The sequence below is a fragment of the Pan paniscus genome, chromosome 13, assembly GCF_029289425.2.
Source record: "Pan paniscus chromosome 13, NHGRI_mPanPan1-v2.0_pri, whole genome shotgun sequence".
NCBI classification, from domain to species: Eukaryota; Metazoa; Chordata; class Mammalia; order Primates; family Hominidae; genus Pan; species Pan paniscus.
Window position 1 is genome coordinate 136,400,262 of NC_073262.2, and position 25,200 is coordinate 136,425,461.

A 25,200-nucleotide genomic window follows, 5' to 3' on the forward strand; every position below is an offset into this window, starting at 1 on the left:
GGGGAAAGATGATGCAACAGCAAATTACAATTGTTAATGTGATAATTTTTAGTGGTCCCGTCTTGCGAATGATAGAGAGGTGACCACAGGAGACCTAAGCACTCACAGGAAGTAGAAGTGTTAAAGAGGTTGACTCAGTTCAGTGGAAGTAGAGCAACAAACGTGGGATATATGTCTGTGATTATAGAATTACACACTGAGTTCAGTTTCCAGAGAGGGATCTGTGCTGACAAAAGATTTTTCTGGTCAGGATTTGGGGTCTGGTGCATGATGTGGGGACATCTCAGAGTTCGGAAGGCATAGTTTTGGTTGCAGGTCAATTGGGTCTTCTACTTGGAATGCTGAAATTATCAAGAAATTGTGGAAGGGTCTAGGGAGGAGATAAAACTGTGAGCGTATAAGCCCAGTTAAGCTGGGGACGGTGATGAATGGACATGTGTCCAAGAAGGGAAGTGTTTCTCAGGTGAAGCTGAACATATCACCAAACCCACCCTATCCCACTCCAAGTTTCTATAGTGGGATCTACTTCTTTACCAACAATTTCAAAGGCAGCTTTCTTTAATCCAGAATATTTGGGGTTCATTGATGTGGTACTCTGGGACCTGAATATTGTTTCTTATTCCTTGGTGTGCCATGTATTTCATGAGAGAATTCAGCCTTTTTATGTCATATTCACTGAATGCGTATGAACTTCCATGACTTGATCCTTTTGTATTTTTATTTCTGTACTTCTTTTTATTAACATAGGTATTATTGCCAAACACTCTAAGCTTCATTTTTTAAAATCAAACCACATGATTTTTTTGTTGGTGATTTTCCCCCTTATGCAGTGTAGTTATTCAATTATAAAATATGTGTTTATTAGATTTGTAACAATGTTGAAAAGCGGGATGGCATTTAAATAGTGACTCTTGCCCTTTTCTTCCAGTTTTTCAATGTGAACATATTCTCTAGTGTTAACTACATTGCTCAAAACTTCACTGTCATCTCAGTGGAGCAGAACGAATTGGGAACTGTGGCACAGATCACTCTTGCTATGCCCCTTAGAGAATTAGAGAACACTAGCAAGGCTAATTTTCGAGTGTGGTAAAGAACAGGCTAATGTATTCAATAGTGAGGCCACTGACTCTGTCTCAACATGAAGTCACACTAGATTTATCATGATTTGGCTCTGTATCCCCCACCAAATCTCATCTTGAATTGTAATCCCCATAGTCCCCACGTGTCAAGGACAGGATCTGGTGGGAGGTGATTGGATCATGGGGGCAGTTTCGCACCTGCTGCTCTCATCATAGTGAGTGAGTTCTTATGAGATCTGATGGTTTTATAAGGGGCCATTGTCCCTTCACTTGCAAGCTCTTCCTCTTTCTCTCTTTCATGTAAGACATGTCTTTGCCTCTCTCTCACTTTCTGCCAGGATTATAAGTTTCCTGAGGCTCCCCCCTCCAACCACCTGGAACTGTGAGTCAATTAAAGCTCTCTCCTTTATGAGTTACCCAGTCTTGGGTATGTCTTTATAGCAGTGTGAGAATGGACTAATATATTAAATTGGTGCCATGGAGACTGGAGTACTGCTATAAAGATACTTGAAAATGTGGAAGTGACTTTGGAACTGGGTAACAGGCAGAGGTTGGAACAGTTTGGAGAGCTCAGAAGAAGACAGGAAGATGTGGGAAAGTTTGGAACTTCCTAGAGACTTGTTGAATGGTTTTGACCAAAATGCTGATAATGTTGTGGACAATGAAGTCCAGGCTGAGTCTCAGATGGAGATGAGGAACTTATTGGGAACTGGAACAAAGGTCACCCTTGCTATGCTTTAGCAAAGAGACTGGTGGCATTTTGCCCCTGCCTTAGAGATCTGTGGAACTTTGAACTTGAGAGAGATGATCTGAAATTGGAACTTATGTTTAAAAGGGAAGCAGAGCATAAAAGTTTGGAAAATTTGCAGCCTGACCATGTGGTAGAAAAGAAAAACCCATTTTATGGGGAGAAATTCAAACCAGCTGCAGAAATACTGGCTATAGAAATTTGCATAAGTGAGGAGAAGCCAAATGTTAATTGCCAAGACAATGGGGAAAATGGCTTCAGTGCACATCAGAGACCTTTGCAGAAGACCCTCCCATCACAGGCCTGGAGGCCTAGGAAGGAAAAATTGTTTTGTGGGCTGGGTCCATGCTCCCCCTGCTGTGTGCAGCCTCAGGACTTGGTGCCCTGTGTCCCAGTGGCTCCAGCCATGGCTAAAAGAGGCCAAGGTAGAGCTCAGGCCATTGCTTCAGAGGGTGCAAACCTCAAGCCTTGGCAGCATCGATGTAGTGTTGGGCCTGTGGGTACACAGAAGATAAGAATTTAGGTTTGGGAACCTCCACATAAATTTGAGAGGATGTAAGGAAATGCTTGGATGTCCAGGAAGAAGTTTGCTGCATGGATGGAGCCCTTATAGAGAACCTCTGCTAGAGAAGGGTGGTAAAGAAATGTGAGGTTGGAACCCCCACACAGAGTCTCCACTGGGGCACTGCCTAGTGGAGTTGTGAGAAGGCGGCCACCATCCTCCAGAATCCCGAATAGTAGATCCAATAGCTTGCACTGTGTGCCTGGAAAAGACACAGACACTCAATGCCAGCCTCTGAAGGCAGCCAGGAGGAGGGCTTTACCCTGCAAGCCACAGTGTCCAAGTTGCCTGAGACTGTGGGAGCCCACTTCTGGCATCAGCATGACCTAGATATGAGACATGAAGTTAAAGGAGATAATTTTGGAGCTTTAAGATTTAATGACTGCCCTGCCTGGTTTTGGACTTGCATGGGGCCTGTAGCCCCCTTTTTTGGCCAGTTTCTCCCATTTGGAATGGGAATATTTACCCAATTTCTGTACCCCCATTGTGTCTTGGAAGTTACTAACTTTTGATTTTACAGGCTCATAGGGGGAAGGGACTTGCCTTGTCTCAGATAAGACTTTGGACTATGGACTTTTGAGCTAGTGCTGAAATGAGTTAAGACTTTGGAAGATTGTTGGGAAGGCACGATTGGTTTTGAAATGTGAAAAGACATGAGATTTGGGAGGGGCCAGAGGGCAGAATGATATGGTTTGACTCTGTGTTTCCACCCAAATCTCATCTCAAATTGTAATCTCCATAATTCCCATGTGTTAAGGATGGGACCTGGTGGGAGGTGATTGGATCATGTGTGCAGTTTCCCCCTTGCTGTTCTCATCCTACTGAGTGAATTCTAATGAGAGCTGATGGTTTTATAAGGGGCTCTTCCTCCTTCACTCACAAGTGAACTCTTCCTCTCTGTTTCTCTCTTGCTTGCTGCCATGTGAGACATGACTTTGCTTATCTCTCACCTTCTGTCATGATTGTAAGTTTCCTGAGGCCTCCCCAGCCATGTGGAACTGAGTCATTTAAACCTTTGTCTTTTATAAATTACCCCGTCTTGGGTATGTCTTTATAGCAGTGTGAGAACAGACTAATACAAGATTGGTGGTGATTGAAGTTATACTGAAAGGGTTTAAAGGAGAGTCTGAGAAAAGGAAATGAATCTGCATTTATTGAGAAAGTTGATGAGAAAGTGGAATTAGAAATTCCTAGAAAGGTAAGCTGTTGTGTGAATGATTTCCCAAGATGGGGAAGTCTCTCTACCTGTTTGGAGACAGAAAGTAGAATCAGAGGAGAAGAAGATGATGGACAGAAAGGATCATTCCCTCTTCTAGATGCTTTCCAGTGTGTGATGTAAGCTGAACTAAAATCAGCTGTGTTGAACTCCAGCCAGAAAAAATATCTGGCATTTTGGTTTTTTGGACCCTACGGCGATGGTCACAGGACTCCAGGTCTCTTGGGGCTCACAGGGTCATGCCTTTCCTTGCCTGGTGTGCTTGGTGAGAAGGAACAAGTGTTTCCATGGAGGAAATTCATTTTAGGGGTCTCAAGAGGGTCATCTTTGCAACAGAGGAAATGCCCCTTTTTCCATTCTGAAAACCTGATTTATCGAACCCTTTTATAAAAGATGAATACCCACATATAGGCCTCTAGCAGTGTTATGTTTTTGAGATGAGACATTTTAAAAAGCGATTTTTGAATTCTAAAAATTCTTTAAATAAAATGCTCTTGCTGGGACAACATAGTGGGTCAACATCATTCCCATCTCTACAAGATTTAAAAAAAAAAACATTAGCTAGGTGTGGTAGCTGTTGTCTCAGTTACTGGGAATGCTGAGGAGGAAGGATCACTTGAGCCCAGAAATTCATGTTTACTAGTGAGGTATGATCTTGCCTAGGCAACAGCTACAGAGAGAGACCCTGTCTCTAAAACAAACAAACAAACAATAACCAAACAAGCTTTACACTTCTGTAGAAGGAACACTTCCCATTTATGACATCAGTAATCTAGGATATATCAAAATTTGAACTTTGTGTTAGCTTTCAACTGTTAAAACTAGCCAGCGTTGTTACAGATCCACCTCTGAGTGACACTGGTACGCCACTCTTTGCTGACCACTGAACAATGGGATTTATGTAACCAATTGTGTAGATACAAACCCACTCATTCTATCCTACCCAGAGTGGTGATTTACAACACAAAAAACTACCATGAAACTGTTCCCATGCCTTCCTCCCACCTCAAAACTCCTTTTATTCCTGAACGGCTCCATAAGCAAACCCATCCCCAGCAAACTACTCAGTGAGTATCTTCACATATGTAAGTTCCCTTATCCGGATCACTAAAAAATGAACTCATTTTTCAAAAGCCCTGACAGTCTGTCTTATTCTGATACTTCTTGTATAGTTATTATTTAAGAAACAACTACCCAGGCACCTTGGGCATGTTGATTTCAGAGTTCAGTGTGAGACCCCGTGTGCCCCTGTGGGATGGTGCCAGCTGACTGCCATTTTCCTGCTGTTTATTACTTGGGTGCCATTCCATGCAGATTGTCACAGTATTTGTTGGTTAATGACGTGTTCAGGCCATGATTTTTCTGTAAAAAAATTACCAGCATGCTGCTCTTAATTTTTTTCAGCCTGTCTAGTTGTTGCCCTTTTGCTCTCATGCAAACTTTTCCTCAGAGGTGACCCTAGAAGATGGGACCCTTTGTGATGGACTACCCCAAGGCAATATGCCCCAAAAGGTCTTCATTTGGGGCATAACCCGTGCCAACACAAAGGTACTTTCTCAATTGTGTGTATGGTGCCTCACCCAAACAATATTACAGATGCACTTGGCTTTCATCAACCTAATTTGATATGCCCCAAGCACAGCAATAGGATAGTTTTGCGTGGCCCTTTGGAAACGCTTTTTTTTACATTTCCAGGACCTACCATAGTTGGAGAACCACGTTAGGGCTGAAGACAGTCCTAGTATATCATTGACCAACCACATAACCCCAAGGTCTGTCCTCAGCCTTCAGAAGGAACATGCTTCTTACACCGATTTCAGCTCAGTGATATGGGATTCAAATGTCTGACCTCCAAAATATTAAGAGAATAACGTGTGTTGTTTTAAGCCACCAAGTTTGGGTAATTTGTTACAGCCATGATAGGAAACGAATGCATCCACTTTGCCAGGTTTACCTGCTTTTATAAAGCCTGGGTTTAACCTTTTATCTAAATAATGGTCAACTCTTCCTACATCACGAGCATTTATGTGCAATTAAAAGCCATCATTAAATTAAGCCAGAGTATTAATATATTCATAGATTTCACCACCACACAGTAAAACATTGAAGTCAAATGATTTAGAGCAAACCACCTGGCTCACACTTTCCCAACGGAAAAAGGTAAGGCTCAAAGTGCTGAGATGAACATTCTGTCCTAGCACTAGGAAATAATCATTGTCTGCCTCAGGCTTAAGTTTAATAAATAGCAAATTGCATACAGATATTTACAATGATCGAAAGACAAACAGAGGTCCTATCCGTGTAGTCCCAACAATAAAGACAGGCATTGGCATAAAGTGTTTATAAATTCTTGGGTACAGTTGTTCTGAAAGTAAAGTTCACTTTCAATCCTAAAAAAAGTCCGCTATTCCTCCAGATGTGCTTAAAGTCAAATGTGGACTGGAATTACTTGGTGTCAATGCGGAGTAACTGCTCTTTGCTATTTATTAGGAAGGACATTAACTCAACTCTCCATCTTCCTCCACTTCCACCCTTTCTTGGCCATTCTCAATGATTCTCTTGGTGGTGATTTTTTTGCCATCAACTATTTCAGTGGAAGTCGACATGGACTTGAAGCTGCCTATCCCATCACTACCGTAGGACATGCAGAAGGAAGAAAGGCCCCCACTTCCCAGGGAGCCAAAGGAACGAAATCCTGTATCAAAAGAAGAAAAACCACCCTCAAAAGCTGGAAATTCACTGAAGGCAGAGAAAAGGGGTGCAGACCCTCTGCTTCTGCTTCCCAGGGAGTTCCTCTGACCCCCCAAAATATTCTCCAGCGGGTTTCCCAAGAGGTCAAAGGAGAATGGGTCCCGGCCGCCAAAGAACTCCCTGAAGACCTCGGCGGGGTCACGGAAGCTGAAGACATACTCGAAGGGGTCCTCGAAGGGCCTGCCGCCTGCGCAGCCGCCCTCCGCCCTCGCCTCGCCATAGCGGTCATAGATATCGCGTTTCTAGGCGTCCGACAACACCTCGTAGGCCTCAGCCACCTGCTTGAATCTTCTCTCCGCTTCCTCCCTGTCCTCGGGGTTTTTGTCGGGGTGCCACTTAAGCGCCAGCTTGCGGTACGCCTTCTTGATACCCTCGGACGAGGCCTATCGGGGTACGCCCAGCACCTCGTAGTAGTCCACCATGCTGGATGGCCAGAACGGCCCACCAGGCACTGGCACAGCGAGCGGCAAGGCTGCCAGCACCCAGGCGCAGGCCCGAGTGCTCGGCGACCTGGGCCGCCTGGAGGGACGCCCCTTATGACGCAGCCACATCTCATTGGCCGAAGCCTATGAGCGCCTCGCATCCCAGGATGCAGTGCTCCTGGGACTGGCTCTGCTTTCTGTGAGGCTCTGTGAGGCTCCAAGACCAGGCCCCGCCCACTCCGGCCCCCAACCAGCCATGGTCTCCAAAAAGGATGGGAAAAAGAGGTTGGGGAAAAGAGAGGGCCTTGACTTTGGCTGCCTGAAGAACTGTTTTTCTTAAAGTAGGCTTTATATCAGTCTTTTTCCTCGGCCACAGGAGGGAAGAGGGTGGTGGGAGTGAGTTTAGTCTGACCGGGGCTGAAGACATCCTGTTGTTGAGGACTGCAGTTCTCTAACGTTCCAGCCCTGGTACCCATTTGCTTTTGTTCATCTGGATTATGCCTATCATATGTACTGCATTAGAGATTAAAACAGAATTAAAAAGACATATTCATTGGGCAATTTAAGAAGAATAAACCCATGACACACTAACAAACCTTTTTATGTAACTTTTATTGAGACAAAATGTAGTGAGAAGAGTGGCATCGTTTTACAGTTTTTGCATCTCTCTTTAGTACTTGGCTCTATAGAGAGGTGGATTCTCATGTCAGCTTCTGCATTCTATCTATTGTGATATTACACATCCCCCATGTAGCTTCTGGAAAACTCCACTGTACACTTGTGGGAGAATGACAATGAGAAAATCAAGTAACATTATTACGGAAATAGTTTTGACTTTGTAAAATTCTCCTGAAAAATTCCTGGGGATCCCTAGGATTTCCTGGCTCATACTTTGAGAATCGCTAGTCTAGCAGAGTAGTCCTTGGTATTCTGAAGGGATTAGTTTAGGACAACCCTCCTCTCCATACCAAAATCTAGATGCTCAAGCTCCTTTTATAAAATGGCACAGTATTTGTATATAACCTACCCATATCCTCCTTTAAACCTCTAGTCATCTCTTGATTACTTGTACCTAATAAATGTAAATGCTATGTAAATAGTTGTTTTACAGTATTGGTTTTTTATTTGTATTATTTGTACTGTTTTTTTTTCATTGTTGTTCCCCCCAAATATTTTCAATCTGCTGTTGGCTGAATCTGCAGATGTGAAGCCCAAGTATATGGAGGGTCAAATGTGCATGTTATTCACTTTTCTTGACTGCTAAAACAACCAGGGAGATCCTCTCAGAGAAAAGGAAATACAGCACTATTTACTGTATCGAAACCATTAAGACTTGCAGGCCGTGTGTATAGCACTGGGGATAAACATGGGATGCAGTGATTATTTCCTCTAGAACTGCTATATCATGACGATGAATTTTGGGGGGACTTTTTTTGAGATCTGAGTTCTCTTCACCTCCTCCTTATTCTCTTTTTGACACTGGATTCTTTTCTTTGATAAATTGTGAGGCAATACACTAGTAAAGGTCACTCAATTCCAAGGGGAAAATGATTAACCAAAGAACATTCTTAACGGTTCATAAAGGGTATTAGGTGTAATGAGGATGTGTTATCTCACCAGAACAAACTTCTGAGTTTATATAACCTCTAGTTACATAACCTGAAACCCGGACCTGGCACTTGGTAAGCACGCAATGAACAGTCATAGTAAGCTGGCCGAGGGTAGAGTTCAGTGTGAACAAAGCAATTTGAGAACATCAAAGGAAGTTTGGGGAACAGCAAGGGATCCAGAATGGCTAGAGGGTAAGAGGCAGAGGGAGGGGGCAAGCAGAAGGGCTAGAGAGGAGGAATGAGCTTGGACAGGTGGGCTGGGGTCTATCCCAGAGTTTTGAGAGCAAGGCAGAGGACTCTGAATTTTCTGTGCCCAGGAAGCTGCTGACCAAGGTTCCAGAAGTGGTGGTGAGGTGGGGTTATTCAGGTGGCAGCCGATGCAATGATTCAGAAGGGACAGCTGGGGGTTGGGGGACAGGGGGGCTGGGGCCCTGAAATAGGACCATGGCAGCTGGGTCTGAGAGACAGTGGTAGAAACATCCAGATTCAGCACTTACTTGCTGGCTTGAATGCAGGGTCTAGAATGAAAAGAGAAGAAAAGTCACTTCTATACAGAAACATGTCCAGAGCGCTTACTGTCTCCAAAACCATGGACTGGCACCTGAGTGATAGCATGATTCCAAAGCCAAAATCTTGCCTGTAAGGAATATATATATATATATATATATATATATATATATATATATAGGATATAGCTATAGTCTAATAGCAAGGACAGATATGCAAACTGCTAAAAGATACAAGGCAGAACAGAACAAAATGCTGTTTTTCTGGGATTTTGGAAATTCAAGGAATTCAAAGGATTCAAGGAAGGTGGCTTTGCTTCCCGGGAGGATCCTGTAGATGATCTATAGGGCACTGGACATGTTTATGTTGCTCCTTTAGTAATAAGCCCGTCATTCTGATTTGATGAAAGGAGATGAAAGGAGCTGGGAGTGTGTCCGATGGTGGCCTACTAACTTATGTCTTCAGCTTAAAAAGAAAGTACCTTCAAAAGGGTTCCAGAAACACTTTCCATGGACGTGTCACTCTTTAGCAGCCCCCAAAGCAAGACCATCATATTGCTGCCCTGCTGTGTGATTTCTCAGCCCCCAGAGCACCATCCCCTGTAATTGCCTGGTCATGAGTTTGTCTCTGTCTACCTGACCCCTCCTTTCAGGCAAGGACCATTTCTAACTTGACTTTCTGGGCCTAGTTCCTAGCATAGTGACTGCCATCCAGTAGGGCTCACACGTTCCATAAATATTTGGCAGATGAGGGAATTAGCAATGGGTTCTGCTTTGGTTTCAGAGCAGATACTAATTGGATTGCTTAGTAGTGGTTCTCTGTTGTAATTCATGAGCGTGAATGTGGATTGCCTACTATTCAGATTAGTAAGTACTTCTTGGTCAAGGGCAGAGCTGTGGCCACAAACCATCCAGGTACACAGCAGAAGCAGCCTCAAAAAGCTTGGAAGCTCTGCATGATGCAGGAAAGTCATAAAATCATTACAGTGGTGACTTATGTGTTTATAGCCCCTTTACTCTCTATAATCTGCAAATGAACTCACACAGCATTGGGACTTTGGAAGAATTATCACCCTTAAGGTTTAAATTAAACTGTGAATTTCAGAATTTCTAATAAGGACACAACAAAGAGTGAAAGCATTGCTATGTCTATTCTGCTTGCCCAGAATCTTGGTCCTAAAAAATGAAGTGTTTGGGTGTGGGGAGGAGCTTCAGTGTGCGTGTGCATGCAAAGTACCTACTCTAAGGAGAAGAATGAGAGGGTACCCTAATTACCTGTTAATATGTCCCATAGGACACCAAAACTCTAGTTAGCTGTTTCTCTATGATCCTCTAAGCACATCCCCAAGTATGGCTGGCCAGTGATGTGTATGGTTCAAATGTTGCGATCTGTGCAGTTATCTTGGAATTGTATAGTACAGCAGTATATCCCCCCAAAAAAGAGTGTAATACTTCCAATTCTGGCTGCACAATACTTGCCCCATAGTCCATGGTCAATAAATACAAATTTGAGTTGTTTTTGCTCATCTTTCCCTTTTGACTTCAACTCAGTCATCAGAATTTCCCCAAATGCCTTTCCCCTGGATCTTGGGCCAGTGGAATGAGTACAATTTAACTTAATTGAATTTGCTTATCTATTTGGTTTCCTGTTGTGAACAAAAGTTCTCTGAAAAGGAATTTGGAAGAAAGAGACTTTGTTCTAGTGAACAGTTTGCAAACCAGGGAGTTACAGCCTCTGGTACACAATGAAGGTGAGTTCCACAGAACACAAGGCAGGCAGGTTTCACGGCAAAAATTTCCTTCCCAGGTTCCCAATCAGGTCCATTTATGCAAATGAAGGATGGAAACTTGCTTAGTTCTTATTGGTCAGTGCAGCTGCATTCTGATTGGTTGATGAAGCTGAGCCCTGAGTGGCTGAGGTGGGTGAGCTTTAATTGGTTGGTTCAGGAGAGCGCTGAAAATCTGAACTATAAAAAGGTACAGGTTTTCAGGACACTCAGAGTAACCGTGTGACCTGTAGTAAGCAAAGGGCCAGTTGGCTCTATTTTAAATCCAGGCCCAGTTAGCCACTCAAGATCTATTTTACAGGACTGGCTCTTTCAGGTTCACACTAATAAAGGCCTGTCCTTGGGGAAGACTTCTGTTCACACACGCTCCAGTGAATTTCCCTTTCTGGTCATTCTCTACCCCAGCACGCCCCCCACCCCCGCCCCGCCCCACCCACCCACCTGTTCATTTCCTTCTTAGCATGCTTCACGATTTCTAAGTTCCTGCTCATGTGTTTAAATTGTGAGTCTGGCTCACCTCATGGCGCGTGCTCGTGTGGTGGGCTTTGCTGCAGCCTCAAGACCCCACACTGTGCTGGACTCAATAAATATTGTTGGACAAAGGAATGAAACACATGATACAAGTGAGCAGGCAGTACCGGGGGAGCTGTGGAGTGGGCACTCTTACAGGTTTCCATGGCGAAAGCGGGGGTACAGTTGTGTTCTTTTCTTTCTAAAAGGCTTTCTAAAAAGCTTTCTGTTTAATTTCTGGAAAAGAAGCCTAACTTGTTCACTACATAGTCGTCCTTCTTTCTCTCTGGTAACACTTGTTGGTCTGTGGAAATACTAATTTAATGGATCCTGAGGTTCTGGAAGTACTTTGCTGTGTTCACTCAAGAATGTGATTTGAGTATGAAATTCCAGCCAGTTCAACTGTTGTTGCCTATTAAGAAACCTAATAAAGCTCCACCTTCTTTATCTCTGAAAGTGAACTCCCTGCTACCTTTGTGGACTGACAGCTTTTTATAGTCATGTGACACAGTCAAACATTAACTTGGTGTATCGATTGGTTTTTGCCACATATATATATAAGTAGGAGAGGGCGAACCTCTGGCAGGAGCAAAGGCGCCATGGCTGTGGAGTCCCAGGGCGGACGCCCACTTGTCCTGGGCCTGCTGCTGTGTGTGCTGGGCCCAGTGGTGTCCCATGCTGGGAAGATACTGTTGATCCCAGTGGATGGCAGCCACTGGCTGAGCATGCTTGGGGCCATCCAGCAGCTGCAGCAGAGGGGACATGAAATAGTTGTCCTAGCACCTGACGCCTCGTTGTACATCAGAGACGGAGCATTTTACACCTTGAAGACGTACCCTGTGCCATTCCAAAGGGAGGATGTGAAAGAGTCTTTTGTTAGTCTCGGGCATAATGTTTTTGAGAATGATTCTTTCCTGCAGCGTGTGATCAAAACATACAAGAAAATAAAAAAGGACTCTGCTATGCTTTTGTCTGGCTGTTCCCACTTACTGCACAACAAGGAGCTCATGGCCTCCCTGGCAGAAAGCAGCTTTGATGTCATGCTGACGGACCCTTTCCTTCCTTGCAGCCCCATCGTGGCCCAGTACCTGTCTCTTCCCACTGTATTCTTCTTGCATGCACTGCCATGCAGCCTGGAATTTGAGGCTACCCAGTGCCCCAACCCATTCTCCTACGTGCCCAGGCCTCTCTCCTCTCATTCAGATCACATGACCTTCCTGCAGCGGGTGAAGAACATGCTCATTGCCTTTTCACAGAACTTTCTGTGCGACGTGGTTTATTCCCCGTATGCAACCCTTGCCTCAGAATTCCTTCAGAGAGAGGTGACTGTCCAGGACCTATTGAGCTCTGCATCTGTCTGGCTGTTTAGAAGTGACTTTGTGAAGGATTACCCTAGGCCCATCATGCCCAATATGGTTTTCGTTGGTGGAATCAACTGCCTTCACCAAAATCCACTATCCCAGGTGTGTATTGGAGTGGGACTTTTACATGCATGTATTCTTTCAGATGTATTACTTTGGATCGATTAACTAGCCCCAGATATATGCTGAGCAAGCATTCTGAGATAATTTAAAATGCCCTCTTTTGTTAATTTTTGACTCCTAGGTTTGAATCTGTCTTTGGCATCATCTTCTGGATGATTTCTTGGTATCTGAGATTTCGGGAAAGCATTCCTTGGACATTTTACTCTGTGTGCTGCAGTGGATAGTAATCAATTAGAAACAACAAGCTGTTAAATGCCATAGGCACAGAATGCTGGGTTTGGGGCACCCTGCAGAAAACTCAGTTGAAGCCTGCACCTTGCCCTGGATTCAGTCAGACAGGCAGTGTTCAGGACTGATGAAATCATTCTTTGATGATGATAGATCCTGGCAATGAAAGTTGCCTTTGTGACCCTGGTTAAAGCTCCAGTTTCTAAATATTCTGATAAGAAGCTAGATCCTGCAGTCCGTTCTCTTCTAATGAGTGAATCACCAGACAGTCAGGTTCTGACATGATACAGAAAGGTTGTAGGTTTCATTCTCAAGCTATTAGGTTTATTTTTCCCCTACAGAGTTTGCAGTATGCAAAAAGTAGCATTCACATCCTCATCGAAATCTCAGCAGAGGATAGAAAAGAACAGGAGAGGCTCCTTCAGATGGAGGGTTAGGGAATGACTCTCTGAGGAGGTGACATTTCAGAGAGCATTCATTCATTTATCCTGCAGAGATTGGCTGAGGATCTACTGGCAGCCCAGGCACTTCCAGGTGCTGAGTCTGGCTCCCATTAAGGGGACTGATCTCACCTTCGGAGAGCACCAGACCTTATTTCCACTGTACCGCCAATGTGATTTGTATTTTATTTTTTTTAATTTTCTGTGCATTTTCCTTCATAGCACATCAAATATGGCAGCCATTTCACTTAGATAGTTGTTGATTGACCGCTTCACATCATGAGCCATGTGGGGACATGTGTGACTTTGCATTAATCACATCCACTGTATACTGCATCCTCAACACCTGCCAATGGGTCTGCATGTATTTGGCGCCCCATAAATCTCAGCACCTAAGGCACAGAATAGGCACCCACCGAATATGTCTTAAATTAATGAATGAGAAGAAAGGTGCCAACCGAGGTCTAGTTAATGGGTAGAGAGTAATCCACAATAGCTCTTTTTAGTTCTTTGTACTCCAGCTATTACATACCAATATGTATATAGAAACATATGTAAAATTTTTTGGTTGCTTTTTCTACAAAATAGAGTAACAGTGTATTCCCACTGCCCACTTACCGATAATGTCATGGATATCACTCCAGTTTTAAATGCTATTACTTTTTAAACTATGAAATAGTATTTCATGGTACTTGTGTACCACAGTGTATTCTGCTGGAGATCTAGTCTAGTTCCCCACAGAGGAACATTACAATTTGTATTCCAGGAGTTTTGTTGTTGTGACCTCAAACACTTCCTTTAAAAAGATAAGCTATTTTGTAGTTTAAAAAACGTTTGTTCTGTTTCTTTCTCATTCATCTTTTCTTAAGTATTTTACACGGTTTTTTTTTTTTGGTCACTACTGTGAATGTGTTATTTTTTTCCATTTCTATCTCTAGCTGATTATCTACTCACTACTCAGCTATCTCATCAAAATATTGATTTTCATAATAAAAAATAATAGGCAGTCATTTGCTGATAAAGAAATTTTGGTTTCTTCTCTTATAAATTCCATGCCAAATATCAGGGATATTGAATTTATTAGAATCTCTAAAAACAGTTGAATAATTCTGGCAATAGGAAAGATGCCCGTCTTGCTGCTATTTTAGTGGAAATTGATGATCATTTCATTATTTTGCATTATGTTAGCCATTGTTTTCTGGCAAATAGGCCTTATTGATTTAGATAATTTCCTCTTTGCGTGAGGATGTTTGTAGGAGAGGCACCGAACTTTATCAGCTGCCTTTCTGGCATTTATTGATATAACCATAAATGTCTAAGTGGTGAACTGTGTTGACTACATATTTGTTGTTGCCTTGTTTGGTGCAGTCAGGCTTAGGTGTGAAAATATGTTTGTAAATTGTACCTTTTAGTAACCTATTTTGTCTTGTTGAATGTTTTAATCTGAAATTCCACTTTTTGGATATTAATATTACCACTTCTGTATTATTTTTGTTTACATTTCCCTAGCACATCTTTAGTACTCCTTTGTCTTCAAGCTTTCTTCCTTTTTAAACAACAGGGCACTGGTATTTTTAATCCAGTCAGGCAGTTGCTTTAATAAGTGCATTTTGCCTATTTGAATCTAACAATTAATAGATTTGATTGTAACTCTCTCAGTTTTCTTTATGTTTAGTTGACTTTGCCATTCTCCTTTTTCCGGATTTCTACTGGTTGGTCAAGTTACTGTTTTTATTTTCTCTTTCTTCCTTTGTTAACTAAAAATGCCACTCTGCACTACCATTCCTCTTGTGTTGATGGTCCTATTCTCAATACTCTTGATAAAACTCCCGAACTTTAAGAATAAAGATAAAACTTTTATTGCACAAAGAAGTCCATAGAGAAAGCACAACCTGGCATTGGCATGTCTTTGGTGTGTCTGAAGGAAAAGAGATAGTGGAACAATATTGGGAGAAAAGGAATGAAACTCAAGAATTCCAAGATGTTCCTCCCTTGCCAGGGTAAGATAGCAGTGGTTCACAGACAATCGCAATGCTGGGTCTGAGAAAAATAACTAAACAGAAGATTAGTGAGGACCAAGGCTTTGAGATGGCCAGGAGAGGAAAGCTTGGGAGCAGGGAAGGTTGAGATATATGTGGGTTACTGGGAACGCGTGATGGTGAAGTCACAGATGACCCACATGGTGTCTAAGTGCTAAAGAAGAATTCTGGGAAAATGAAATGCATTTGGGAAGGGAAAATCTAATTAAAAGCCTAAACTAAAAATACAAAATTCTTGGTAAAGTTTAGGAGTTATGTTAAATGTCTCATTTTGGCTGGTGAAGTCTCATCAGAACAGGGAAATTCTCTCATTCAGGGGCATCTCATCTTTTTTTTGAAGGGAATCAATGGTGGGGGATTGGAGTGTTATTTTCAGTTAATATGTTGCTTCACTCTTTGGTCGTTCCGGTAACTGTGAAGTCAGGGCGAAGTTTAAGGGAAGCTTTGCCAAGTAGGGGATGGACTTCACCTTTATTGAGCCTCATAGTAGCTGGCTCAGGTAGGAGTTGGCCATGATGACAACTTCTCTGCAGTTTGCCCTGCGTGAATCTCTAGATGAACTTTTGTGCCATTTAAACTTTCGTGATCTCCTGCTATTTAACTTCGAATGTTTATGGACCTGTGGGTTCAATTTTGTGTGAATCACATCCTGCTGATTGCTGAGTGGGCGTGTGGGAGAGTGTGCCTGGAGGAGAACTTAGACTCGGCCTTTTCCAGATAAGCTTCAGTGTAAGAGTGGGTTTCATGAAGAGCAAAGGTCCTAGGAAATATAAGTAAGCCATTTACCATCGCTCAGAAGAAAGAACTTGAAGAGCACTTGGAAATGAGCTGTGTCTCCCCAAGAAAGAGGGAGAGAAAGAGGGGAGAGATGTGGTGCAGACCCTAGGGAGGAAGGAGTTCAGAAAAACCATCCTCAGGGTGTTCTTGCTACAAACCAAAAAACGCAGCATGGTGGTGGGGAGGATGACTCTGTCCTCCCTGACTTTTAGATGAGCCCAAGGGAAAAGGCAAAGACAAAGCCCTTAAGAGCCAGAGGACTCACGAGGGCTTGGGGCTGGTGAGAGTGGCGGGGAGAGAGGGCTCACCTTGGGAGAAGGATGGTCAGTGTCTGGGGCTTTCCTGGTCATGTTCCAAATCAGGCTTGGCAGGAGTCCTGCTGTGCAAATTGCATTTGCTGAGCCCTGTCAGAGGTCTCCTGTGTCTCACATCTAGGGTGACCAGCATCCTGGCTTCCTCAGGACTGTTCAGGTTTTAGCACTGAACATCACATGTCCCAGGGAACCCCTCAGTTTGGGCAAGCCCTGCCACATCACACAATCATATTAGTGCCCTCAGGATTCTTTGCAAACATAAAACCATAGACTCAGTAATCCCATTACTGGGTATATACCCAAAGAAATATAAGTTATTCTACTATAAAGACACATGCACATATTTGTTTATTGCAGCACTATTCACAATAACAAAGTCATGGAACCAACCCAGATGCCCATCAATGGTAGATTGGATAAAGAAAATGTGGTACATATACACCATGGAATACTATGCAGCCCTAACAAGGAATGAGATCATATTCTTTGCAAGGACATGGATGAAGCTGGAAGCCATCATCCTCCACAAACTAACACAGGAACAGAAAATCAAACACAGCATGTTCTCACTCATAAGTGGGAGTTGAACAGTGAGAATGCGTAGACGCAGGGAGGGGAACAACACACACCAGGGCCTGTGGGGGGGTGAGGGGTGAGGGGAGGAACTTAGAGGATAGGTCAATAGGTGCAGCAAACCACCATGGCATATGTATCCCAGAACTTCAAGTAAATAATAATAATAATAATAATAATAATAATAATAAATAAACCCATAAAGCCATTTGAGAGATTCTTGGGGGATTCATTGGACCACTGAAAATCTACAGTGGGAAAAGAATTGCCATGTTGATGAAACAGGAAAACTTTCCTTGTCCCCCTCACAGGGCGTGTGACAGCGGTAGGGGCTCACTTTCTCAGTGCGCCACTGCTCAAACCTCTAGGGGAGCGTACAGACGGGCAGGTTGTGGGGCTCTGACCTCACCGGCAGTGTCTAGAGGTGGATGTTTACAGCTCCTGAAGCTCCAGTGGGCGTGGGTTATGGCCTTCTTTTAGTTTTGCCCTCTATAGGCAGCTTGTGTTAACCAGCTCAATTACACCCTCTACCTTGTCGCAAGGACAGAGGGCTTTCTGTATCCTGGGGGCTTGCCTTGGTGTACCAGAAGAATCGAATCCCACCTGGGCTTGGAGAATGAGTGCAAGGATTTATTGAGTGGATGTAGCTCTCAGCAGATGGGGGAAGCCAGAAGGGGATGGAATGGGAAGGGTTTCCCCTGGAGTCAGACCGCTCAGTGGCCCGGGCTCGGTGGCCTGGGCTCGGTGGCCTGGGCTCTCCTCCGACTGCCTCAGCCAAACTCCGCGTTGTTCTGCTGGTCAGTGGCCTGCCGGTGCCTGTTGGTGAGTTCTTCTCAACGTCCAGCTGTCCTTGCGTCCCTCCGCTGATGTGCTCCTCCCGATGTCCAGCTACCTGTGTGTCTGCCTGCTAGGGTCTTGGGGTTTTTATAGGCACATGATGGGGGCGTGGCAGGCCAGGGTGGTTTTGGGAAATGAAACATTTAGGCAGGAAAACAAAAATGCCTGTCCTCACCTAGGTCCATGGGCACAGGTCTGGGGGTGGAGCCCTCGCCAGGGACCACACCCTCTTCTACCCAGCACTTCCCTTCCCTACTTCCATATCATTTAAAGGGACCACGCCCTTCCCAGCTCTTCCCTTCTGTATCACTGATGCCTTGCTCTGTGTCCACTAAGTGGAATTATCACTGTGTGTATGTACAGGTGTGTGCATGTGTGTGCATGTACCTGTGCTTTTCTTTTGGAAAACTAGCACATTACCTGGATTTTGCATCGCAAGGATAATTCTATAAGCAGGAACCCTTCCTCCTTTAGAAGGAAGTAAAGGAGAGGAAAATGCTGTAAAACTTACATATTAATAATTTTTTACTCTATCTCAAACACACGTGCCTTTAATCATAGTCTTAAGAGGAAGATATCTAATTCATAACTTACTGTATGTAGTCATCAAAGAATATGAGAAAAAATTAACTGAAAATTTTTCTTCTGGCTCTAGGAATTTGAAGCCTACATTAATGCTTCTGGAGAACATGGAATTGTGGTTTTCTCTTTGGGATCAATGGTCTCAGAAATTCCAGAGAAGAAAGCTATGGCAATTGCTGATGCTTTGGGCAAAATCCCTCAGACAGTAAGAAGATTCTATACTATGGCCTCATATCTATTTTCACAGGAGCGCTAATCCCAGACTTCCAGCTTCCAGATTAATTCTCTTAATTGGAACTTTAGATTTGGCTTTTCCCTGCCACTTCCCAACTATTAATCCAAAGGTTTTTTTTTGTTGTGGTTGTTGTCATTGTTTTCAATTTGACTCTCAAATACTCTGTTAAACTATGATCCACCACTCTCAGAAGTATCATTTTCTCTAAGAGACTCAAAAGTGTATTAGGGAGAATTTATTTAAAAATAAAATAAATGGGATATTGTTTCTTCATATTAAATAGAAGTGTTTCTCCAAAAAGCTGTTGGTTAGAACACTGAATTTATGTCTTACATTTCTGCTCTTATAGTTCTGCATCCACTTGTTTCATTAAGCAAACTTTCCCTTAAAGTGCAGGAAAGTGAAAAAATCCTAAGTGCACAGCTTGATAAATTATCACAAATTCACGTAGTGCATACACCCTTGTAACTAAACCTCCAAAACAAGATGCCGAAAGTTGCCAGTCCTCAGAAGCCTTCACAGTTACTGATCCTCCCGCTCTGTTAAAGACTGTGTTCCTTCAGAGGACCCCCCTTTTCTAGTTAGTATAGCAGATTTGTTTTCTAATCATATTATGTTCTTTCTTTACGTTCTGCTCTTTTTGCCCCTCCCAGGTCCTGTGGCGGTACACTGGAACCCGACCATCGAATCTTGCGAACAACACGATACTTGTTAAGTGGCTACCCCAAAACGATCTGCTTGGTATGTTGGGCGGATTGGATGTATAGGTCAAACCAGGGTCAAATTAAGAAAATGGCGTAAGCACAGCTATTCTAAAGGATTGTTGAGCTTGAAAATATTATGGCCAACATATCCTACATTGCTTTTTATCTAGTGGGGTATCTCAACCCACATTTTCTTCTGCAAATTTCTGCAAGGGCATGTGAGTAACACTGAGTCTTTGGAGTGTTTTCAGAAACTAGATGTGTCCAGCTGTGAAACTCAGAGATGTAACTGCTGACATCCTCCCTATTTTGCATCTCAGGTCACCCGATGACCCGTGCCTTTATCACCCATGCTGGTTCCCATGGTGTTTATGAAAGCATATGCAATGGCGTTCCCATGGTGATGATGCCCTTGTTTGGTGATCAGATGGACAATGCAAAGCGCATGGAGACTAAGGGAGCTGGAGTGACCCTGAATGTTCTGGAAATGACTTCTGAAGATTTAGAAAATGCTCTAAAAGCAGTCATCAATGACAAAAGGTAAGAAAGAAGATACAGAAGAATACTTTGGCCATGGCATTCATGATAAAATCGTTTCAAATATGAAAACATTTACATAGCATTTAATAGTGTCGTTTCAAATATAAAAACAAATACATAAAAATCTGGATTTTTCTTTCTTCTTTTTTTTTTTTTTTTTTGAGATGGAGTCTCGCTCTGTCACCTAGGCTGGAGTGCAGTGGTGCAATCTTGGCTTACTGCAACCTCCACCTCCCACGTTCAAGCAGTTCTGTCTCAGCCTCCCGTGTAGCTGGGATTACAGGTGTCCACCACCACGCCTGGTTAATTTTTGTATTTTTTAGTAGAGAAGGGGTTTCACCATGTTTGTCAGGCTGGTCTTGAACTCCTGACTTCAGGTGATCCACCTGCCTCGGCCTGCCAAAGTGCTGAGATTACAGGCATGAGCCAGCGCTTCTGACCTGGATTTATAAATAAGATAATTTATAGGTTATTATTCACTTTATAAAAGGATGCTTTAGTTTCTATATATCATATAATTTATTTAGAATTTTATTTCCCCCGTTAGATTTAAAACTCCAATTTATATAAAAAGGTTGCCATAATAGATATCTGATCCATAAGTTTCCTGCACAGAAAGAAATACTCCATTATAAGAAGCATAGTATCTTTAAGAGAAAAACAACTCAAATGCTTAGAAGTACAGCTTTTTGCAGCACTGGAACCTGTGAGAAATTTTGTCCATGGAGTTTATGAATGAAGGAGCTATAAGATATCACAGACAAAGGCTTAGAATAAGAGCAAAGGAAAATTTGCTCAAATGTGGCCCTGAAAACGATTCAAAGGGCAAATGATTTCTGGATTAAAGTTAGTATATTACTGTCAAGCTCACTGGTAATAGGCTTATTAGAACCTTATGGGAAGAAGTGGTGGCCAGTGGTAGATTTCGTCCGACAATAGATACTGTGTGCATATGTGCGTGTGCGTTTGTGCATGTGGCTGTGCTCATGTGTGGGTGCACACATGTGCATTCATATGCGTGTGTGTGTGTGTGTGCGTGTGTTTATGAGAGTGTCCATTGCTTTCTCCCATGGTTACCTCCTTTAGAAAGAAGCAGCAGTCAGGAAGACAGATGTGAAGAGCTGGAGCATGTTCAAATGAGAGGAGACAGAACACAGGGGGACACACCAGCTTGAGCAAGGGACAACAGGGGAGGACTGATGACTGACTTCCCACCTTTGAGGTGCTAATGTGTGTGTGGTGGCACTGGATAAAAGATAAACATTGGCTAGGCACCGTGGCACACGCCTGTAGTCCCAGCCACTCTGGAGGCTAAGGCGGGAGGATTGCTTGAGCCCAGAAGCTGGAGGCTGCTATGAGCCATGATCATGCCACTGCACTCCAGCAACCTGGGCAACAGAGTGAGACCCTGTCTCAAAAAAAAAAAAAAAAAAAAAAGAAAAGAAAAGTCCACATAACCTGAGCATCATGTGCCCAGAGCGTTGGGTGGTGTGGTCCCATTCCTTCCTTCCAGCGGCTTCTTCTGGCCACCTCAATGTCAGGATGTCCTGCTCACATATCAATACCATTAAAACCTGACTTCTTTCCCCGCACTGTTGAAGCTCCTTCTTGAGGCTCACATTATGGATATAATTTTGATTCTTTCTTCAGTGGTATAGATAACTACCTGTAACCTAAGAATGACTTGGTGAAAGTCCTCTAATACATTATTTTTTTAAAAAACACAAATCAATGAGCTCAACTTATTAACTAACTTTCATCTATTCATTTTTGAGCCATCCCTGTCTGATTGTGAATCTCCATGATTCCAACACTCTGAGCTGGGGATAGTGCCCACACAAAATAAAAAGAAGTGGAAAATTTTCAAACATCAGTTTATGCAGACAACCAGGCCATAATAGGTGCTCAATTATTATTGAATTAACGAATGAAAGTTCTGGCCAGGCGCGGTGGCTCATGCCTGTAGTCCCAACACTTTGGGAGGCCGAGGCAGGTGGATCACTTGAGGTTAGGAGTTCGAAGCCAACCTGGCCAACATGAAGAAACCTTATCTCTACCAAAAAAAAATATAAAAAAATTACCCAGGCATGGTGTTGTGTGCCTGTAATCCCAGCTATTTGGGAGGCTGAGGCAGGAAAATCACTTGAACCTGAGAGGCGGAGGTTGCAGTGAGCTGAGATTGTGCCACTCCACTCCAGCCTGGGCGACAGAGTGAGACTCCGTCTTACTTAAAATAAAAAAAGAAGGTTCCAAGAAAATCCATCTTAAGGTTTATGTAGAAGGAAGATGATATTTAACATGATTTATGGCCAAGTACTAATATTACATTATAATAATGTTTCCAAATAACATTATAGATATGTTTAAAGACAGTGTATTAGGCTGTTCTTGCATTGTTGTAAAGAAATACCCAAGACTGGGTAATTTATAAAGAAAAGAGGTTTCATTGGCTCGTGTTTCTGCAGGCTGTACAGGAAGCATAGTGCTGACATCACTTGGCTGCCGGGGAAACCTCAGGGAGCTTTTACTCATGGCAGAAGGCAATGCGGGAGCTTGCATGTCACATGGCAAAAGCAGGAGCGAGAGAGAGTTTGGGGGGAAGGTGCCACACACTTTTTAATGACCGGCTCTCACCATAACTCGTGAAAACTCACTATCAGGAAGACAGCACTAAAGCACAAGGGATCCGACCCCATGATCCAAACACCTCCCACCAGGCCCCATCTCCAGCACTGGGGATTACAATTCAACATGAGATCCGAGTGTGGACAAATATCCAAACTGTATCAGTCAACAGCGATCATAATTAGTCCTGAATAGGAGTGCCTTTTTTTTTTTCTTTCTTCTCCCTTTTCTTTTCTAATTCCTCCTTTTCCCTCTCCTCTTCAATCTCCTCTTCATTCCTGTAGCACCAAGGGTTGAAGCACCTAACCCGTTTTGGATTGAGATGTTCTGATTGGGCAATGAACACTGTCCAGAATAAACAGAAATCCATTTTGCACTAAGTGGCTGCACAGACACTGCCTCATGCTAAATCTAGCACCTGGATAGTTTAATGTTTCAATGACTGAATTACAAATATATCATCACCTTGGATTTGGCACTTACAAATGGCTTTTAATTTGGCCAGAGGTGGTTGTTTACAACTTCAAATAGGAGACTATTCATAATTTCTGACGTGACATTTTCCTTTCTTTGTTTTACTGTATGAAAATATAATGAAATTTCTCACAAAATATCACTAAAAAGAAAAGAAGAAGAGTAGGAAGCAAGGTTAAAATATTTCTAAAATATAATTTTGGTCTTTCTTTTTCTCCCTTCCTCCGTCCCTCTCTCCTTTCCTGTCTCCCTCCCTCCCTCCCTCCCTTCCTCCTTTCCTTGCTTCCTTCCCTCCTTCTCTTCCTTCTTTTTCAAGAGATCAATACCATTTATTAAGAATAAGATTCTTAATTATAACCTTTCAGGTTATAATAGTAACACAGCCTGGGCAACACAATAAGACCTTGTTTCTACAAAAAAATTTAAAAATTGGCCAGACATAGTGGTGCATGACTGTAATTCCAGCTACTCTGGAGGCTGAGGCAGGAGGATGGCTTGAGCCCAGGAATTGGAGGCTGCAGTGAGCCATGCTTGTGCCACTACACTCCAGCCTGGGCAACAGGGCAAGACTCTGTATCTAAAAACAACAACAACAATAATAGAAACAGGTTTCCTTTCCCAAGTTTGGAAAATCTGGTAGTCTTCTTAAGCAGCAATGAGCATAAAGAGAAGATTGTTCATACCACAGGTGTTCCAGGCATAACGAAACTGTCTTTGTGTTTAGCTACAAGGAGAACATCATGCGCCTCTCCAGCCTTCACAAGGACCGCCCGGTGGAGCCGCTGGACCTGGCCGTGTTCTGGGTGGAGTTTGTGATGAGGCACAAGGGCGCGCCACACCTGCGCCCCGCAGCTCACGACCTCACCTGGTACCAGTACCATTCCTTGGACGTGATCGGTTTCCTCTTGGCCGTCGTGCTGACAGTGGCCTTCATCACCTTTAAATGTTGTGCTTATGGCTACCGGAAATGCTTCGGGAAAAAAGGGCGAGTTAAGAAAGCCCACAAATCCAAGACCCATTGAGAAGTGGGTGGGAAATAAGGTAAAATTTTGAACCATTCCCTAGTTGTTTCCAAACTTGAGAACAGAATCAGTGTTAAATTCATTTTATTCTTATTAAGGAAAAACTTTGCATAAATTAATCAGCCCCAGAGTGCTTTAAAAAATTCTCTTAAATAAAAATAATAGACTTGCTAGTCAGTAAAGATATTTGAATATGTATCGTGCCCCCTCCAGTGTCTTTGATCAGGATGACATGTGCCATTTTTCAGAGGACGTGCAGACAGGCTGGCATTCTAGATTACTTTTCTTACTCTGAAACATGGCCTGTTTGGGAGTGCGGGATTCCAAGGTGGTCCCACTGCTGCCCCTACTGCAAATGGCAGTTTTAATCTTATCTTTTGGCTTCTGCAGATGGTTGGGATTGATCCTTAACCAATAATGGTCAGTCCTCATCTCTGTCCTGCTTCATAGGTGCCACCTTGTGTGTTTAAAGAAGGGAAGCTTTGTACCTTTAGAGTGTAGGTGAAATGAATGAATGGCTTGGAGTGCATTGAGAACAGCATATGATTTCTTGCTTTGGGGAAAAAGAATGATGCTATAAAATTGGTGGGTGGTGTATTTGAGAAGATAATCATTGCTTATGTCAAATGGAGCTGAATTTGATAAAAACCCAAAATACAGCTATGAAGTGCTGGGCAAGTTTACTTTTTTTCTGATGTTTCCTACAACTAAAAATAAATTAATAAATTTATATAAATTCTATTTAAGTGTTTTCACTGGTGTCGCATTTATTTCTTGTTAAGTTGCATTTTCTAATTACAAAAGTAATGCATGATTATGACAGAAAGTTTGGAAAATATAGAGGTTCACACACACACGCCTTCATTGCGTGCGCATGCATAAATGCATGAGAAAAGAAAAATAACCAGTAATCACATCGCCCAGAAATAACCCCAGTTACAATTGTGGCAAATACACATACTTATAAATATTGCAGATATATTAAGTGTACCTAGTATTTGCTAACACTCTTTCTTCTACTCTGTCATGAAGATTCTCCCAAGGTGTTTTTGTATAATATTTAATTCATTTTCAGTGGCCAAGCAGTATTCTATTTCATGGATATACCAGGATTTATTTAACCATAACTTCTGGT

The 25,200-nt window shown here is 42.9% G+C and overlaps 1 protein-coding gene and 1 pseudogene across 5 annotated transcripts in view; one reads left to right on the top strand and one right to left on the bottom strand.

Annotated features, from left to right (window-relative positions):
- Positions 1-24,806, top strand: part of LOC100975751 (UDP-glucuronosyltransferase 1A1) — a 140,355-nt gene extending 115,549 nt beyond the window's left edge. For 3 of the 5 annotated variants that reach the window (XM_057301549.1, XM_008965706.4, XM_057301548.1), the window contains exons 2-5: positions 18,539-18,670; positions 19,354-19,441; positions 19,725-19,944; positions 23,768-24,806. In XM_057301549.1, the coding sequence (XP_057157532.1) occupies positions 18,539-18,670; positions 19,354-19,441; positions 19,725-19,944; positions 23,768-24,065 (738 nt within the window). In that variant the 3' untranslated portion in view covers positions 24,066-24,806. Of the gene's footprint in view, positions 1-11,772; positions 12,655-18,538; positions 18,671-19,353; positions 19,442-19,724; positions 19,945-23,767 lie in introns of those variants that run through there. The other 2 variants (XM_008965705.5, XM_008965704.5) reach the window with 2 other exon arrangements.
- LOC117979486 (dnaJ homolog subfamily B member 3-like) lies at positions 6,051-6,778 on the bottom strand (annotated as a pseudogene).
- Positions 24,807-25,200: the final 394 nt, after the last annotated feature.